This window comes from Osmia bicornis, chromosome 12 (assembly GCF_907164935.1).
Source record: "Osmia bicornis bicornis chromosome 12, iOsmBic2.1, whole genome shotgun sequence".
NCBI classification, from domain to species: Eukaryota; Metazoa; Arthropoda; class Insecta; order Hymenoptera; family Megachilidae; genus Osmia; species Osmia bicornis.
In genome coordinates, this window is record NC_060227.1 from 6,421,333 (window position 1) to 6,441,632 (window position 20,300).

The window sequence follows — 20,300 nt, forward strand, 5'->3', positions numbered from 1 at the left end:
AATATTACAAGCTGCTTCAGAGTTTCATATACAATTACACAACACGGGAAAATTTCTAATAAAATGTTCAATCATGGTATGAACAATCTCCTATATAAATCGTGACCATTCCCTCGTAAATCTTGCAAATAAATTGTCAATCCAGCATCGTAGCTCGAATAATAAAGTCCACTGGTCTTGGAGGTTGAGCTGGAAGGCTTCTTATTAATTCAGAGACGCGAAGACGGAAAAGCAAATACCTTCCCGAATTATTCATAATCCCGATGCCTTCAGAATCGGGATAATGGAAGCCCATGGAATAAAAGGCTTTCGCCACGGTCCTTGTTGATCCCTTTCAGTGGTGCTCGCGAAAATCTCCTCTCTTCAGGGGTTCACCGTAGTCGCCGGTGAAATGCTGGAAAATTATTTCGACGAACCGAGCGAGGACCATTAACGTGTGCCAAGCTGAGAATCGTTCCGCGAATTCAACCGAACATCGAGCCTTTCGACTGGCGTCCAATGAATTCGGTTCCCTTCGACGTTAAAGACCGTGAAAATTCGTATTCAAACGAGCCCGTTTCCTTTCGTCTTCCACTCGAAGCTCCCGTTATTTTTCCTCGTGGAAAACCTTCCAGCTGGAAAGCGCGCGATGAGAAAAATACCGACCTCTTAGCCAGACTTCTTGAGAGAGATCTACATCTCTTCTGTCCGTCGCGTCGTCTGTTGGAAAGCGTCGTGACGTTGCGGAAACAGCAACCCCCATTATGCGTTTCCTGCCGTTGACGTTCCATCTTTCTTCGAGACACGGCTAATTTCCCGGATTTAATTAGCCAAAGCGTAAAGCCAGCCCGTTGCTGTTTCGTGGATCCTTTTAATCGAGCTGAATTAATTTAGCCTGCTCGCAGGGTTGATTCCTATGGCTCTTTTCTTGAATCCTTTCACCTTTTGCGGTGACCATTTCAGAATTGCAAATAGATACCTCACAATCAGATTATATCATGTAGCGTGAATGACGTTTGAATCATATCAAATTAAACTAAACCCTCGGCAATTAGATTTGCGGTGACTTTGGTGATAGGCTAACTTAGACCTGGATTAGATTTGCTCTAAGTTCGGTTGAGCCACGCATGGATTAGACTAAAATTGGCTTTGGAATTGGTTCGAGTTACACTTGGATCAGTTAAATTAGATCGAAATTAGATCTAGATTAAATCTTGAGCTATGACTTTCTAGATTGATTCACTCATCTATTCTGTATCATTTCTTTGCTGTCACGATCCTTGACTTGTGACGTGCATAGAAATTTGAAAATTCTAATCTACCCAGTCGAATTTTTGATATTCTAAAATCTGAAGAAAAAATACAAATCACGCATAGAGCGGACTCTGTTCAGGAAAGGCGATTGAATTTTTCATCAAAGCAGACGCGAGCCACGCGAGCTGGAATTGATCCAATTCTAGAAGCCACCGATTAGATTGCTCTGCCCGCTGTTTTCCCGTTCGATATACGCGTTCGTCGAGATTATTAAAACATTCTCGTTATTAATCCGCCTCGTCGCTAGAAATTCCCAACGAGCACCGTTTCCCCGCATTTCCCATCGGTTCTTTCCCCCTTTTCACTTCTCTTCCCTTGTCCCACTCGAATCGGGGTTACTTCGGGGCATCCTCGATCCTAATTCAATCGCACAATATTCCCAACCCTCGAAAACGATTCCGCCCTTATACGAGCAGCAAAGTTTCGCGAAACCCTTGAAAATCCATTGCGGACGAGTTTTCAATTTCGATTCCGCGGCTTCTGGATGGTTGCGATAAGCTTTAGACAGGCTCTCTCAGTGTGAAAGTTGACTATAACAAAAAGGCTGAAATATACGGCAAACAGTTGGTATTTCATTCGAGAAAAATGATGAAATTATAAAGAAACGAAATTTCGTCTTGTTACTTGCGTAGCCACTATAAAGATGTTGTAACGAGACGGAACAATTTTCAGGATCAAGGAAACCTTCTCGTAAACTTGTCAGAGAAGAAACAGAATCCTTTATCTCTGGAAATTCCTTGAATGTAGGTAGCAGAGAGAAATTCATCTCTTTGACGGACCGAAAGGACGAGTTCCTTACTCATTGTTACAATTCTGATATTTACCTTCCAAGGAGATTCTATTCATTTCAGTATAACATTTAAGCGATCTATTGCTTAACGCAAAGAGACCTCTAACTCCGTATTTCTTCTTACAATTAGTTAAAGATCGATACGTTTCGCTATATTTTTCTTTCGAAAGAACAAATTCGTTTACAGGGAAACGATGTTACCGTCGTAAAAAATTCTCGAAACTCGTGGATAGATTTTAGACCGCAACGATGAAGTTTCGTATACCTTAAATATGTAATCAAAATCTTTCTATAAGATTTTCTCTTGAAACTCTGTACTTTCACTGGGAACTCTTTCGGAACTTTGTTTTTCGAAGCTCGCCAGCCAAGTACATGCTCCACACGGCAACCAATCTTTGATACACTTGCAAACTGGTACAAAGTCGCTTTGAAACGCGTGGCTATCGAAGTGTCAATTATAGTAAAAGAAATAGAAAAAAAAAAATAATTTAAGGTTTAATTAAAAGAAGGCGTACAGTGATTCGACGTTAAATTTAGTGTCAGACGAGACGGGAAATGGAGTCCAGAAAATTTCGTGTTTCACGAGCAACGAAGGAGTAATTAACGAGTGTCGCCTTGATATTGCAACAGCCTTGAGAACGAGCCCTTCGTAAAACGACACGGTGTTAATTTACTCGAAGCTATCATCATCAGCCTTTGTAACTTCCTATGCTTCTTCTAGTCCACGTATGTACTTAGTTATCAAATTTTCATGAAACAAAACTAACGCGACAGGAAATATTGTTAAGAGAAATTGCTGAGATTCACAGCTGGAAACAGGTCCATTTTCAAGCATCACACACAATAAAATGCAGCACGTTGCGCTTGGAAATGAACTTGTTTGAAGTTTGCGGGCTCTCTGAACTTTCCACTTTAGAAAGGTCCTTTGTAGATTAATGAGTCGTCGTTACTACTTTTAATCATTGCTTTCCAAGATGTATTTTCATTAACCCCGTCGCCTCGCAACTTTCCTCGCAATTGTTTGTGATTTCCATTTGCAAAGATTCTGTCCAAAGTTTCGAACATGAGAAAAGAGGATGAACTTATCAAATTGGAGAAATATGAAGTTATTATTGTTCGAAATCGTAACGAAGAAAATACTATGGAAGAATAGGTTGGATGCGGATAAATCGAATTCGATTTCTCTCAGCGAAAGAAGGGGAATCTCTTCAGCGTTGATTTGCCGGAAATGCGAACATTTTTCCAACAGAGACGCTCTTTCCGGCAAGGACAAAGCTTCTTCGCGTTTCTGTCGGGTTTAAGGTCAGCAGAGGAACGCCATTTTTCCGCGGCCCGGCCCGGCGTCGCGACGGACGTAAGAGGATTAAGCCAGTTTTCTTGCTGGCGGATTTACCGTGTGCCACAGATGCTGCCGTCGACCATTTTTGGCCTGTCCTCGACTCTTTCCCCATCCAACTAATGGCGGATTTATATTATTCCTCATTTCGTGATTTAGGTCAGAAAGGGTTGCTTTTCGTTTTTTAATTTTACTCTCTGACGATAACGTTGAAATCTCTATTGGAAATGGTATTAATTATCACCGCGTAGTTCGTTTAATCTAAATCACGAAAGCTTCTAGGTGATTAATTGGAAAGGGCAAGTCGGAACAATTCCCATTGAAAATTTCGCATCGCGAAATCCGAGTTCAAAGCGAATTCCCTGATCCAATGTAATTTTTACCATTTCCCGCGTCGAACAGCGCCTTTCGTCCCGCCTTAGTCCCAAAGGGATTAGATTAATATCGCGGCTCGTGGAAGCTCGATATTCAAGCGAGCAGGGCTTTGAACTCGTTTCCGGATGAAGCAGAGATTAAACGAATGAAAATTAAAAATTAATGGAATAGGGTTAACTTATGCCTAAAGGTGACAGCTTCTTTTTCCAATGAATATTTCTTCCCTCTGTGAAAGCTATTTGATATTTGTCTACAGAAAATAAATTAATGAAATATTTTACTCACATTGTGGGGTATGCGGTGTGGCGTCTTGACGTGCAGTGTCAATCTGTAAAACAAAGAAAATTTATTTTGTAAAATTTATGAAATTATTAAAAGCACTTAACTTAATTCATTTATCGAAGATTGAGATTTATACCGGTGGTAAAAGGACAAATGAAAAGCGACTCGATGGAATCGAGGACAGTTCGTTCGAAATCCTTTTCCAGCTGGAACGGGTCTCGCGTGTCCTTTTTAGGAAGAGAAGCAAAAATCCACATTCCCGCGAACGCGGCACGAATTACTCGACCGATCGATGAATTCGATTTCGAACGAAACAAGCATAGCCCGTGGCGGTGATTGCCACCTTCAACCTCAGCAGAGCCAAGTAATTCTGTTTGTCGAAGCTTCTCAAAGAAATTCTGTCTCTACCTTTGAAGGAAATTACAAATAACAAACAGACTCTCGTTTCTGCAGTCAAGGAAATTGAATAAATATCATGCCGTTTAAGGATTAAATATCATTAACAGTTTATTTGACGAAATTTTTAATCAACCTCCTTTTGAAGTTTCTAAAAGTGCTTTGAGTACTTTATTAAAATATTCGTAATTAAAATAAAAAAAAAAAAGAAAGGAAAGGAAAAGTTCATGTTATCTCGTGCGAGGGGACAATTTCATAACAAGTCTGTTGTTACTCTATCATAATTACTTCCACCCTGCAGAAAGGGTAAATTTACCATTTTCCACGTTTGTTTCGTCCGTGTCTATCCCCTTTTAAGCGTTTTGACGTTTTAATTGGACGATCACTTGACCGTGGAGGAACGTTCCGAACAATTGCTGAAAATCCAATTAGACGGAGGCTAACGAAAGTCCGTGAAAAGGATCTTGATCGTGAAGCGACGCGTGCACATTGATTTTATACAGTTCTCCCGTGTAATGCTATCTCGAAAAAGAAAAAGAATTCTCTCTTTCGCAAAACGGAGAACACGATTGCTCGTCGCAGCTAAGGCCAAGAACTATAAAGCAATTACTTTTACTCCCGTTGGTAATCGATTGCTTGCCTACCCGCGCCGCGAGTACGTGACCTGTATCGTTATACGAACCTTCCACATTGCACACACAAGTTTCTCTGCCCTATCTCACGTTCCTCTCCTATTTCTCTACCGTTTACGAGTCACCTTTCGTCTTATCGAATTCTCGCCCTCCCTCGGACTGGCCGTTTCCACGTGATAATAAAATCCGGAACTAATATCAGCGGGAGAAGAGCCTCAACAAAAGCGGACCGGAAATCGAGGGAATCTATTTTTGACGAGTCGAACCAGCTGGACGCACATGGTACTCTTAGAGAATTGTTATTATCGAATGTAATTGAATTGGAAAGTGTTTCAAGATATAGACTGCCAGGAATTCCGATTTCCACGAATTCTATTCTCGAAATGATTTATTCTTGCAAGAATGCAAATATGCAAAGTTTGATGAGGAGGATGGTAAATAGAGACGATTCGTAACGTTTCCAACGGAAGAAACGGGAAAGCTTTCCCGTCGCAAGTTATTAACCGTACACACACGCAATTCGGAGTAATTAGCGGGCAAGATTGAAGCTGTTTCATGGAGATACGTAGGCAATCTGGCGCGTGGTAATGGATCCGCGAGCACCGCTTGTTGCGGGTAATGGGACCGGGTCGAAACTTTGCAGGACGTCGCACGACGAGCGTGTTACAATTTCGCGACAAGCATCGCCGTTGCGAGATAATTGTATCACCTATGCACAACCTCCAGCGACCGTTGAAAAATAACGCTGAAAGCTCAACTTTCGAACAATCAACGCTATCCAGAAGATGCGTGTACAACGAAGCTGAACTGAATCTCGTTTTTGAAAATGTTTCCGAATAATTATTTACTAAACGCGCTTGCAGAGAATGCACGGCAATTTTCCGCGAACAGTAGGAGCGGCGGGTGATGAGATTGCGGGTTGAAATTTGGAATTCTGTGGCAGGAAATTTGAAAGTAGCCAGCCTGGCTAGATGAAAACGTTCTAGCCGACGAACGGGCGCATCAGGCCGCGATGCAACCTGCTGCGTCTGTAATTACATCGCTGAACCGTACGGATGATCGTGTACGCGGTAATGGATACACGGACTGCAGTTGTAACGGATAATGGCGTCGAGTATGAACCCGATAAAACGGTGATATCCAACGCATAGTGGATAAAGCCTGCGGGTAGAAGACTGAAAGATTCATTCGCGGCCATCGGCGCAGGAACATCATTCATGGTTTGGGATTCGTGATTAAACGTCCGTCTGTGGTTACGATACCCAGGTTCACAGGTGCTTCGGTAATTAGAGATTTAGGGATGTTTCGCCGTTGCTACACGAGTTAATTAATAAATTTTATGTATTTTGAAAATGTACAATTTCATTGTGTTCAATGAGTTTTTCAAACTCCACTGACATACAAAAGTGTCCTTCTGAAAAAGAATAAGCCCGTGTACCTGTGTAAACGCGAAACCATTCGATGCTTCAAAATCAATATTTTTATCCAGCTATTCTTTTGCTCTGCAAAACATATCGAACAGCGTGGGTACCTAACGAAAAATGATGGAAAGAAGCATCGATAGGAAAATATTAATAACTCGAATGCAAATACGAAAAATTTCGTTCAGGTGAAAAAATTTCATCGATTCGAGAAACTGTTTATTCGGGTACCGACTGGTACCAAGGTGCGGGTCCATTGTTACGTTCGTGCCGAGGCTCGTGTACGCGGTAATGGATACGCGTGCCGCGAATGTCCTAGTTAATGGCAACGAGGATTATCCTCGTGAAACAGCTATTCAGCTAGGACGTTGCACGATAAGGAGAAAAATCCATAGTTTGAAGTATCTGATAGCATTTTCTAATTTCGTGCTTTCAAATCTGGATCAGAGAAATCGTGTTATTCAGAGTTAATTTAACAGAAGATTAAACAATATCATTGGCGTTGAGGAACGAGGCATTTTCACCGAAAATGCTGTACTCGATTCGGCAATTAAAGCGGCGGAGTCGGCGGCAAACGGACGATAACAAACTTGCCTCGTTTTATGCAAACGATCCTTGGCAAAGGAAGAGAATGCTTTACGACCGGCTGTTTCCTTCGAGAGTTTCAAACAACCGAGGAAAAAGAAGGAGTAATCCGTTATCGAAGGACTTTGGCTCGATCCTTCGCGAAGATGGCTACGTCTACGTCTACCAGCTTCCAAAGAAAGACGTGACCTGAGTCCACGGAGGGGAACAGAGAGCACAAGGATTTTCTCGTATTTTGCTAAGAGAATAAGGATCGTCGCTCTTAATCTAAGAAGGATTTACTTTAACTTCGCCCTCGAAGAATCTTTTCGCTCCTTTTGTGAATCTCCTGATAAATGGGTCATTTCGGTGCCGAAACAGAAACGTATTCCATGTCTGCACCATAACTAAAGTATAATACACTTCTTCGAGTCTTCGAAAATAAAGATTTCTTATTTTTTCATGAAAATTAGCAAAGGATTTTGTAAGCCGTAGCTTCCTTCCGAAGAAGTTCCTTGAATTTTCATTAAGATGGATTCGTTTTTTGGGTCACCAGGTAATACGCTGCGCCGAAGCTAATCTCGCGGTTGAATCGAGGGAAGAAAGAGATGCAATAAGAATGAAGCCCCTCGAACGATCGGGCTAGTAAGGGTGTGCTCTGTTATCACTTCCGGCCGATCGCCTACCCTATCGAGATACCGCGATCGAGACTGAAATAAAGTGGAAACCTCGGCGATAAGGTAGTGATACCACGTACCGGTGTCTCTGTTGTCGCCTACTTGTCGATTAATGATTAAAAAATCCTTCGAGCAGTGACGTAAATTATTGAAGAAAAAGTCGAGCCATCTAGGAGCTGATAAATCGTCGATTTGGTAAATTTTTAACCATCGACGAGGTTGAGTTTTCCGAATTTATTCATTTGGAAAGCTTTCGATTTGCTACGCTCAACAATCATAGCTTTCAAATTTTTTTCAACTGGCAAATTTGATTCGCCTGAAAATGATCAGCCTCGAATTCGATTTATCCCAACATTAACACCTTGAAATTGAACAGCATCCAAACATGGAGTCGATCTCTACACCACTTTTATATCGGCTCTCTTGAAACACGATTTTCGCGCGTTCGCCGACCGAGTTATTCGAATAACTGAATTTCGAGTGTATCGACGCACCGGGGGACTCGGTTATTCACGGCCGCGAGAGTATCTATGCGCCTCCGCGCTGGGATTTTCAAATGGAATTCCTGTCGCGCGAAATTTCGCGCTGATTGGTACGCGCCAAAGGGAATAATAAACGGAGTCGCATCTAATTTTGCGTGACGAAGACGCGACAGTGAATAATACATGTAGATATAGCAGCGAACCCGGATATCATGGCAGACTGATTAATTCATCGAGCAGACACGATAATTGAACAAATTTTTGCATTCCCTTCGGCTTGTCACAATCCTGATACTTCCTAATTAAATTCAATTATCGTCGAATAAATTATTCTTCAAGAAAAACAACATTTATAAATATTATTCGATCGCTCTGGCAGCGAGAAAAAAGGAAATTTGATTGAAGCGACAAAAAATTAAGCGATCATACCATGTATGGTGATTACTAGGGTGATAATCAAAGAACACCATCTATTGAGACATCATCGGGTCATTACAGAGCCCCGTTTAAAGCTTGTCTGAATTTCTCATCGCATTTGTAAGGTCGTTGAAAGGAACGAAGGAAGCCTAAAGAAGCATCGACCTACATTTTCCTCCCATTAAAACGGAGCCGAGATCGCGATACGAAATTGGTAGCAGAACATCGTCGCTATACCCGATCATCAGATTTCCCACTTTTTCGTGGAACATGCAAATTCTCGTTCTATCGCGATTCCGTTTTGTTACCGCATCCCACGCCTGCCAATTTCCTTTCTGCTCGCGTGCCGAACATTCGCGTGCTTTTTATTCGTATCGTATCTGCCGTTGTCCCTCATTAAGGAGCCTCGTTCGACCTTGCACCAGTGAAAAGCAGCAATTTCCACCCGGCTACCTGTTTCCTCTTTCCTAATTTATTCGAGCGTCGTACGAGAAAAAGAATTTTCACCGTCTCCTTTCGTTACGTACAACAACGCCGAGGGCACTAACTACCTGCATAATTCCGCAATACTGATTTTATGATTCAAATTTACATAAATATCGAACTAGTTATGTACGGTGGACGTGGAGGAAAATAAACGATCAAACTTTATGTATACACGTATTTTGTTCCTATTAACACTTTCGTGATCGTTGTTTTATATTCTTTACTTTTATCATAAAATTTCGTTGGATTTTAAGTGGAACGATAGGTATTAATGTTGGCGATACGGCGTCTGTTTTCTCGAAAGGATGCTTCGTTAACGTAAGCGACGCTCACAATCAGCTGTCGGAAGGAATTTCCTGGATAACTGGATTACCCAGCCGCCAATTATTTCGAATGTAGGTCGCTCGCCGAATTTACGAGGGGACCCGGTTATCCTGCAGTTTCGTGATCGTCCTGCAGGATAACGAGGGGTACTCCATTGGTCACGCACTACCCCGTTCGCGTCTCGAATTAATAACTCGGATAACTTTTCGACAATTTTTAAAAAATTCTGAATTTATCTACGCGAATCCATTTTTCCATCTAATCAATAGGTGATATCGGGTATTTTCTTTGTGTATAATTAGCAGCAGAACAAACAGGGAAATTCGATTTCTGTACAAGACTCTAATTACGGATTATCAAGGTACAAATTCTGGGTAGCTGAGAGGAGTTCGAATCTCTTGACTATAAGATCTTAATCGGATTCCAAGGTATCCTTGGAAAGGATAGCTTCAAACACGCTTTGAATTCGGTAGAAAGCATGAAAATCATGAAATATAGAAACGTTTAACCGAAAGTACTAATCTTTATCGTCGCAAAAATAATTTTAATTTCGAAAGTTCGTTCCAAATCGTTTAATAAGAGAATCAACGCGAGCTTTCTTGAACAATGCCTCGAATTCGTTCCGTTCGCTGTCACAACGATATTCCGCAAGTTGCCCAACTTTCTTTTGTCGCGAATTCTCGGGGAACAATTTGTTCCACCGACCACAACCAGAGAACAAACGGATCGAATATTCCTGCTGTAACGAGGAAAATTTTCTAATTGGTCAACCCTTCGATAATTACGGCCCAGGAAGTTCCTGCGACTTCTCTTGGAAATCTCTGCAGAAACGTCCATTGGAACATTTTTAACACTTTTGTTTCAGCAAAACCACAGATAATAATTAATCGATGACGTGGGAAAACATGGAACGTCGAAACTATATTTTATTTTTCTCTCGGTTAATGGATTATTATTTACACACTGTTATTGATATAATGTAAAACAACCGAGAGCTACGTGCTCGTTTTTTTATCCATCGGATAACAACCATCCCTCGAAAGGTAAACACAGCTGTCGTTTCAATTATTATTCCATTGAAAAATCACGGAACGAGAAGAAACTGCATGAAAACAAGCGCGAGATTTAAAAGTCCAGCTATCGGAAAGGTAAACCGAGGTTCGTGTTGCGAATCATTTCCCGACCCAACCCCGTTGTTGCCAGCTACCTTTCAGAGAGACGCAACGCGCAACAACATCGTTATCTTTTATTTACCACAAAAGAGAAACAAACTAAACGCTATCTCGACCACGAGATACGAGCACAAGTTCCTGGTCCACGATGAATTACAACGTTACGGTGGAATCTCTCCAGGGAAGAAATTCGTCTTTTTATCAGCAAACGCAACCTGAAATTCGGTCAAGAGGAACATGACAGTACACAACCGCGATTTGCTTTCGGTACACAGAAAATCCTACCGTGAAGGATAATTTGAGAAATCTAGAACAGAATAATAGGAACGCGTAATAAAGGTAGAAGAGTTGTATTTAGAATCGAAGAGAGGAAATTTTCGATTGTTGGAAAACGAGCGAATGAAATTCTCTTTTCGCCGAGGGTGAAGAATTTCTGATCGGTCGCGGCTTCGTAATTACCCTGAATAAATGCATGACTTTCAGACGAAGGCTCGAGGATGGAAGCTCGCGACGTTCCGCGACGAGAAAGCAGCCCTGAAACAATGGATAAGGAGAGAGAGATGGAACGAACGAAAAGAGGGAGCAAAGGCGGATATCCGATGTTTCTAGGTCAGTCGGCGCAGTTCGCGAGCCTCGCAGCAGGATCTCCATCTAAATTTCAACAGCCGTACGCCGCTGAGGATTCCCTTAATTAAATATTTGTCACGTCCTGGTGTTTCGTGCCTTCGGTTAAAACGCGCGGAATAATTGAAACGTCGCGTCGTCGAAAACTCGACGCAGCTCAGCCATTCTCGTACGCGTTACTTTTGAACAACTTTTTCACTATGTTGCTCGCGATTCGTTCATGGTCTATTATGGAGAAACTGCGGCGTGTCTGTGGTTTTGCCGTCAGCCTCAAAGCTCTTCCTTCTTACAGTTGTTTGCTTTGATCCTGCAAACCGTGGCTGTGCGATGGAATGGAGTTCCAAGGTTCCAACGATACGCGCAGACGAGGAGGATACCATTTCATTTGCATACATTTTTTTCCAAACGATTTTCTTACACCTAATTTTTCATTTCTAAGTTTTCTTCAAGTATTGGCGACGTTAATGTCGCTTGTTGATAAGATTTTTTGGTCAATCCGGTGGCGAAAGTTGCGGAAAAAAGATAAGAAAGTATCTAAACGACCGAATGCCTCATATCAACTCAATTCCTCATCCCCGAGAACCGCTTTACGAGACTCTATCCTCGCCATTTCCTGTCCCCGAGCAACTGCAATCATTCTTCCTCCTTTCATCCCGTCGATTCCTCGGATCCACGGTAAGCCGGCCGTCCAGCTTCGAAGAAGCTTCCGTCAATATCCGTGGAAGAAGGAGAACCGTGAAAGGAAGAAGCTTCTATCCGTTGGCTTGTATTCTTTCCCGTGGACCGTGGAGCCGGCGCGTCCGGAATCCGGTTTCGATTCCACCGCGATTTCCGGATCCGTTCACAGAGCAGCCCGAGGGGGCTGAGCGCGATCAGAGGACAAAGGAAACGACGCGTCCGTGGAAACACATTTATCGGAGGCAATAAAGGCGAGAGAAAACGACGCTACGGGGTGCAATTGCCAGCCACCCTTCGTTTCCTGCCACCCTTGCCTACATCGGGTACTTTTAAACCGGCTCGAATCCCTTTCATCGTGTTCGCGTCCGACGATAATGAGGACAACCGAAAAGCCGTTTCAACGAACACCTTGTGTTTCGAACTTTTATTTATTTCATGTGAGAGAATGGAACGCATCAACGCCGCACTTGTTAACGCGTAGGCATGTTATTGATTAGTTTTCAACGAACACGGATCGGATATCGCTGGAAACGTCTAATCGGTAAGCCTGCTGTACGCCGTGGCTGCAGCATTCGTAGCAATTAGCACCGGCAATTTCAGACGGTCTCAATTAGAGGGCTTCGTTAATTAAAAGTAATCCAACGGAACTGAATTTTCTACGGGATACAGCTCTCCATTGGTTTCGTGACACTCGATACTCACCGGTCAGAAAACGACCTGTTTATCGCGTATATTTTTCTTTCTGTTCTTGAATAAAAATTAAAAATCATCGGAATTATGCTCTCGATTCGATAGGGGAAATAAAAAAAATTAATTGTTATTAATTTATAGTAAATTAAGTTTTGTATTAAGTATGGTTATTTTAAGCGCATTAACGAGTGCGGTATAATGGGATGAAGGCATAGAAAGGGAGATGTGATCAACAAAGTTTCCTTCGAATCTTCGAGCGTCAACGTCAGTGTGGCATCAACAGTCAGCTGGATAATGAACCAAGAGGTCTCTCGACTCGCACTAACGCGTATCAAGCGGGAGCCGCCTACGCATTCGCAATTAGCACGAATTTACGGCTGCCACTGGTACAGACGTTAATTAACGTAGATCCGTCTATGGGGCTCGTGATACCGCACCTAATACCACTCCATCCGAGCGACAAGTGGCCCGTTTTCTTATCCGACCGGACAAGAACGAATCCATTGAATTTCCGCTGATATCAGCTTTAAACAGTTTCTTACCAAATTCGGTTCTTAGTGATTAGAAGATTGCTAGACGAATGCGACGATATGACGAAAAAGAAGAAATAACGATTCATTTTCTAATTGCAATTCTTTGGAAAAGGTGCCTCTCTTTTTACCTCGCGTCTCACCATCAAGTACAAGTAACATTTCCGCGGAACGTAACAAAAAGAAAAATGTATGTTCAAAGGCGGACAGCAAAGAAAAGCGAAGAAAGGACCATGAAACATTTCGCACGCCGAGAGACAAGCCAACTTACGATTCTTCTTGGAGATAAAGCTAAGGATTCCATTTAAGAGAAAGAGTAATTCCTACCAAGGAATACGTCCCCTTTTAAACTCGCATTTGGAAGGACCTCGTCGAAGATAAATTAAAAAAAAAAATTCGTTGCCCAAAATGAAAATTAGCAAGGCTTAAAACCGGTGATCAAGCAGACCACCGTTTGATAGTCGTTGACAGACGTTTTACGGTCGAATCGCGAGGATCGGGGTTGTTTCGAGGATCTAACGAGCCAGGAAGAAAGCGCGAGCTTAACGACTTCCAGCAGAACCGTAAAAACCGACGAAAGGGTGAAAACGACGTTCGAACGCGTTGCAACGCATTTAATGTCCGGAAAATCGTGGATTCGAAAGAGATAGAGGAAGGTATAATTCTCGATAACTGTACGATAATCGACGTTTAATCGCTGGCTTGAAGATCGAGACTGATGGGGATGTTTTATAAATAAAAAGTTAATAAGTTACCACGCGAAGATCGTACATCCTTGATATATGAAAAAATGTGTCCGCTAAATCTTTCAAGAAACCTTGAACGAAAATGTGGTCAGGAAAATCAATAGATCCAGGGAGCGCTGTTGCTCTATCAAACGAGCTTCCATAAAATCCAGCTATACCATGAATTCCAATTCGTTCTGGTAGTTTGGAATTCGCCGTTAAAAGCGGCTTCGGTTGGAGGCATTTTCGAAACGCCCCACTACCGAGGAATGCTTATTGCAAAATTTTATTGCCGGCCTCGAGTTCCGTTGCGAAATTGCGTGGAACGCTCGTCTTCAACCCTCTCGCTGTCCTACTATGCCTTATTTTTTCTCCTTATTCCTCCCGTCACCCACCGTGTGCACGTTTCCATCGATCGTGGAATGGTATTTCGAAAATTTCATCGCGAGAAAGCCCCGTTGTATTTCCACGACGCGGTTTAATACATACGAGAACGAGGATTCTGATCCTTTGAATCCTCGAGACTCGGTGTTTTCGTTACCCGATAACCTGATACCCTGGTGGCTCGATATCGGTCGGGTCAAGTCGATAGGCCGTCATTGTCGAACACTTTGTTCGAGTTTTCAGGGCAACCCGGTGTTGAATAACAAAGTGGAAATTCTAGAGTTCGAAAGTGTGGAAAACTTGGAGAAAGGATACGATTCAACATCCTTCGGGCTTTGATAGATATTTTCTTTGAAAGAAAGTCTAAGCTGTTTTGCACATAGGTAGATTTATTTAACAAAAGCACGTTAAAAGAGATTTACGTAACACGAAGTTTCAACGACACAGTGATAGCGTGTCTGGCTGTGATTAAAAGGATCCTGTTTCGATTTTCTAGAGCAAATAAATCTTTTCCCTCGACGTTCTTATATCTGGCACGATTTTCATCCATCAAACTTACGAAAAAACGTTCCCAGTACATACAAATATAGCACAAAAACTATTTATCAATCTTCGTCAAACACGTTCGAGCTTAGAAAAATGATATTTAAATCGGAGAATCAAATTGAGGAATTTCAGAATACTTTAGGGAAAAGGTAAGAAAAATGTCGCAGTAAAGCAAAGAATCGAAGACGAACCCTCGTTAGGCATGCAAAAGTAGCGCTAGTGATAAACGGTTTTATGTTCGACGTGGTAATGGTCGAACCTTCTCCTTCCTACGACCTACCTTCTTCCTGACCTACATCCACAGGAAGGAAGGTGTAACTTCGTTCCTTGGCTGTTGAACGAGCAAAGTAATTTGTTCGAGTCGCTTAAAAAACGAGCTGACTTTAGATTGAAAAAGCTAGAACTAAAAGATACCTTTACCAATCCTGTCAGTCGTTTTACGATTTTCTTCTGCCAACAGCTTCTACAATCCTACTATATATTTTTTGCGACCTTCTAGAAAGAATATTATCTAATATCCTTGTATCAGCAGATTATGGAACTGAACAAATATCCAACAGAATATATGAACTCCTTCAACTATTCGATTTACTTAAAAAAAAAAAAAGAAAAAAGTTATCTAATCGTGTAGATGGCTCCACGTTCCCCGACCAAATCGAAATGATTTTTTTTCTTCTTCGGTTTCCTTTCGGGTCAACGGAAATACATCTGTTTTGCCGTTTCCTGCGCGATGCCGTTTATCGATTATTCATAGTCGCGCAAATACACCGGCGCGGCGTCGTTCCGGTACCAACTGTTCCACGATTGTAACGCAACTGGCCAACCGGAAGATCCAATTTTTCTCACGGCGCCTATCGCGTGTTCGCGTCGTTAAAAAGAGAGCTCGACGAGCACGCGATCGGCACGCTTTCCGGGTGACCGACTGAAGACAGCTCGCTGTAACCAGGATCTCTGTTCCTTTCTTCTATTTTCCATCGATCTCGCTTTACTTTATCAAAATCCACTCTCTAAAAGCACTGAAGATCTCTTTGGAATTGATCCAAGGGCTTACAAGGGGAACTACCCAAGTGTTACACTCACTTATTAATGAAACTTTGCCAGCTTAACACGCCTACACCCCCTTTTGGGAGCAGACGGCTAATTGTTTAAAAGATATTAACAATTACAGTTAATTACTCCTTATATTCTGAAGTATGACAAACTCACACATACAACTCGCAATCTACAGATCCACGGTTCAAATCCTCGGTTCCCAACATTTTTTTTTTTAATGATAATTTGTCTCTTTTTGAGTAACTAAAATTCTATATTCTATTATTTTGAATAACTTAAATTCTGTAATTAATTATTAATAAATGCAATGATTATAGCACAGCTGTAATAGTTATTCAAAAAGAGACAAATTATAATGTCCCTTTCTCTTATTTTAATTAAAGTAGCATCAGTCAGTGATTATCCCCGGCGACAGTGAACGTATTAAAGTATATTTAATTCCTTTCACTGGGACATCCATTTTACGGAGCGTCCAGACAGAGAATTAGAAAAAAGAAGAAAAAAAAGAACGCGGCAGCTATCATTGTCTCCTCTTTTCGTTTGGCAAGCAAGCGATAATGAAGCGTAATTGTAACCGTTTGTTGGCTCGCGTCGACACGATTGTGTACTAGGCTGTGTCTGCGGTCTTGTACGAGTACGCGTATCGTGCACGACATCGCGCGTTTGAATAACATCAGCCCGTTTCCCAGCGGTCGCCTCTGGCTGACTATGTCGCTACGATTCTACTTAACTAACTTACCCTAATCTATTCGGATAAATTGCCCTGTATACGCCATACGCGAATGTGCCAGTTACACGATTCGACGAACACGTTTCTCCCTGTTTGCATAATTCATACACGCTTTACCCAGCATTGATAGAGTACAAGCGTGTCACCCAATCAATTTATCATTTTATGCTGCTAAATTTTTTTTACCATTAAAATGCCAAGACGACAGAGGAAGGTAAAGTAAAAATCCAACCTTTCAATACAATCGAACAACACGGTTGACCTATCGACGCGGCACGCGGCGCGTCGAGGGATTCACCCTGCCGGTAATTGCAGACGCGTCGTTAATTAAGCGCCGCAGGAATTCGCGAAGAAAGAACTTGCTCGAAGACGTTTTATTCGAAGGGAGGCCTGTTCGAGCACGCGGTAAGCTGGATTCATTGTTCCACGAAACTCTGCCGCGCACGAAAAGGAACGGCGAGGGTGTTTTCACCCTCCCCCTCGATTCGTCCTCAGGAGTCGTCTTTGCCTTTGTCCTGCCGACTCCACGTTCCCCCGTGGCTCCTTCAGCGTTGCTCGCGATAGAAAAATGTCTCGTGCACGTTCGAGGCAACCGGAGAAAGAGCCGAGACGTTTCCACCCTTCTATAAACGAGAAAAGAAGAGGCTAGGGACGAGTGCTCGAAACAAGCAGTCCGTTTCCGTTTCTCCCCTCGACGCTCAACGTCAGATCGATAACCTTCGCGTGCAACCTTTGTAATTCTATCAATTTTAATTTACCATCCCTTCTGTCTCTTGTGATTGACTTTCTTCTAGGGGGTTGTTTTTAGTTCGCACGTGGCGCGTTAATCACGCACGAAAAACTACCCTCTGACGAAAAAACTAAATGCAACAAATATGACAATGATTGAAATTCGACGAACGAAGAAGCAATTAATGAAAAGCAATCGTGTCTTCAAAGAACCCTTTCAATCCCGAATGTAAACAATTTTGAAAGTTCGCTGAGCATCCTGACGAGTTACTTTCCCCGTGTAAGGATCCATCGCAACGTTTTCTGCGAACTATGCAACCGTATCCGATGAATTTATTCCGAAGTTGGTGCATTCTACGAAACCAGCGTTTCGCAACGAACGTCGAACGTTCGGCAAAAAGACGACGACGAAGAGAGGGAAGAACTTTTAGAATTTGCAGTTCTCTGTCCCCGAAGAAGTTCGAATCGGTCCGTCTTCCCTTTAGGAGGAACTTTATCGAAGAAAATCGGAACGCCTCCATAAATTAGCCTTCGGACACTTTCCATAGAGAAATAGACGAAAAAAGAATTTCATAACGAGTCGATTCATTTTATTAATCATTCCAACTTCTGATCGTCGAGTCGAGTTGAAAGGTGACGACTCCGTCGTCAGTTTCTCGAGATCGAATTCCAAAGATCCGTCGAGATTTATCGAGCGCGCTTCTGTTGAGCAAGGAAAAAGATGGAGGAAAGAGAGGCAGCGTCTTTCGTGAAGCCGATATATCTTCGAGTTCTCTCGTGTCCGAAGCCATTTGTTCTGCCCGTTGGCTAAATCCTCGCCATCTAATCCCGCCTCTTACACCGGCCCTCTTTTTCCAACTAGCCGTTGGTCTCTCTCGTCTAAGTCCATCCCCGTCTTGGCGGAAAGGGATTAGACGAGCATCCACGGGATGGACGTGGAAATGGGAAATAGAAGTGTCAAGACCGGTCGCGATAATATCCGGCAACCGTTAACCAGCTTCTTTTCCCTAACGTGAAATTATCTGGACCAAAGGGTAGATAGTGGATCGTTGAAAGAACTCGCGTCTCGATATTGGCTGCAGGATTTGTACGATTCGAAAGAGAAAACGATGAAGAAGACGGCGAAACGGAAATCTATACTGGCAATAGATTCTTTGAAAGCTCGTTTCAATCTCGTCAGTGATTTCAAGGCAAGTTCGTCAAGTGGTACGACTTATTTCGCGATTGCTCTGTTATTTGTAGCAAGCAGGATCGCTGAAAGAAAGAGCGAAAAAAGGGAAACGGAGCTGGCGAATGGAAATTAGGGACAAAAAGGAGGACAAACCCCTGGTGGATTTAGATAAAACGGCAGAGGGTAGGGGAGAGAGAAACAGAGAGAGAGAGAGAGAGAGGTAGGTCAACGAGGAGGAAAACAGAAAGAAAGAGGGCAAAGCTTTGTCCATGGGCGTACTGTTCATTTGCCTTTGACAGAACGGATTAAAGGGATTCGTTCGTTTCGTGGTCTAGCTGTGTCCTCTCTCCTCTTTTCGGCGACCCCTTTACCTACCCTTTCCTTTCTTCCTTTTACTCTCTCGCCAAATTCTCATGTTTGCAGGGTTGACAACGCGCATTGAAAAGGAGAATGATTGAAAACGAATCCAATGACAGGGAAGACGCGATGACGCGAGGATATATTAGCCGGAGAAGGATAACTTGAAATTATTAGATGGTGTAAGAAAATGAAATAACTTTTACCTTGCCTTTGTGGGCATCGAATACACCGAACAGACGTAGGGAAACGCGAGAAGCTCAGAGCGGGTAAATGGAACGAAGCTTTTATGCCGCGATACGTGCCGTAGCCCCTATTCCCCGTGCCCACCCTCTTCTCCTTTCAACCCCTCTCGCCAAACGATCGCTTCACTCTTCCTTCCGCGCTTTTACCACCAACGACTAAGGGGTGCGTTCCAACTGTCTGTCAACGTTACACGCGAGAATTAACCTCGTTACGGAGAATCGAGACCCGATTCGACCCGATGATATCGTAAACGATTCGATTGTTGATGGAAACGCTATTAAAAGACTAGCATGGTTTTCGACTTAATCACTGGAGCTATCCTGTTTCGAGGGTTCAGCTATTTTCTTGAAACCGGGCTCCTATCGATGTCGCCCCGAGTTGCCAATAAATGCAATGTAATCACTGGGAATCTAATTAAACCTCTATTTTTCCTATTTTCCCTCTCAGCAAATTTATATTTCATCGGGTAATGGTAAAAGCAATATTCACGATTTAACCATGGAAAGATACTCTTATAGATGTTAATCGGGTAGATAGGAAATTTCAATGTAACGTATACTGTACATTTAAATAAAATGGTAACCGGTGTTGCACACGCCACACCGGGGGGTACACGGTCCATCAGATTTAATGCAATGTCCGGGGCACGTGATTCGGTATCGTGGACGTTCAACCCCAAAACCAGTTTACCCACTGGCCAGCCGGAGGATATTACGTGGCCACGATCAAAAACTTCACAATACCCTGGCGGTTGTGCGTACACGTGGCTATGTAGGCCACGACGTTGTGTGGGTCCCAACGGAATCCACGTGGACGTTAATCCGTGTACGCATGGGCCATTAATAGTGGCCGACCGATAAATGGATTCGCGTCGATAGCACGTAGTATAACTATCGAAGTAAGTGCCGGCACCAATAGCCTGGAAACATTTTCCGTTTTCGATGCGATACCTTCGACGTTAATCGATTCCATCGAACGATATTTTTCCGCCACTTTTGTAACAAACGTATACGATACTCATTTATATGATAAATTACTCTTTTGTACTTCGAACTGTATCGAAGCTTGAAACAATCTGATTTCTATATTGCAAACGAGTTTGTGGCTTAACAGTAAAATGTTGCGTTAACGAGTAGCTAACAAAATGCCGTTCGGGATTTAAATCGCGATTTCTCGTTAATTACGCCGAT

General features: G+C 42.6%; 1 protein-coding gene across 1 annotated transcript in view; it reads right to left on the bottom strand.

Moving 5' to 3' along the window:
* LOC114871740 overlaps nt 1-20,300 on the bottom strand; it is a 177,976-nt gene that overhangs the window by 102,690 nt on the left and 54,986 nt on the right. Inside the window, 1 exon segment of the mRNA XM_046288185.1 lies at nt 4,080-4,122. Within this exon segment, the coding sequence (XP_046144141.1) occupies nt 4,080-4,122 (43 nt within the window).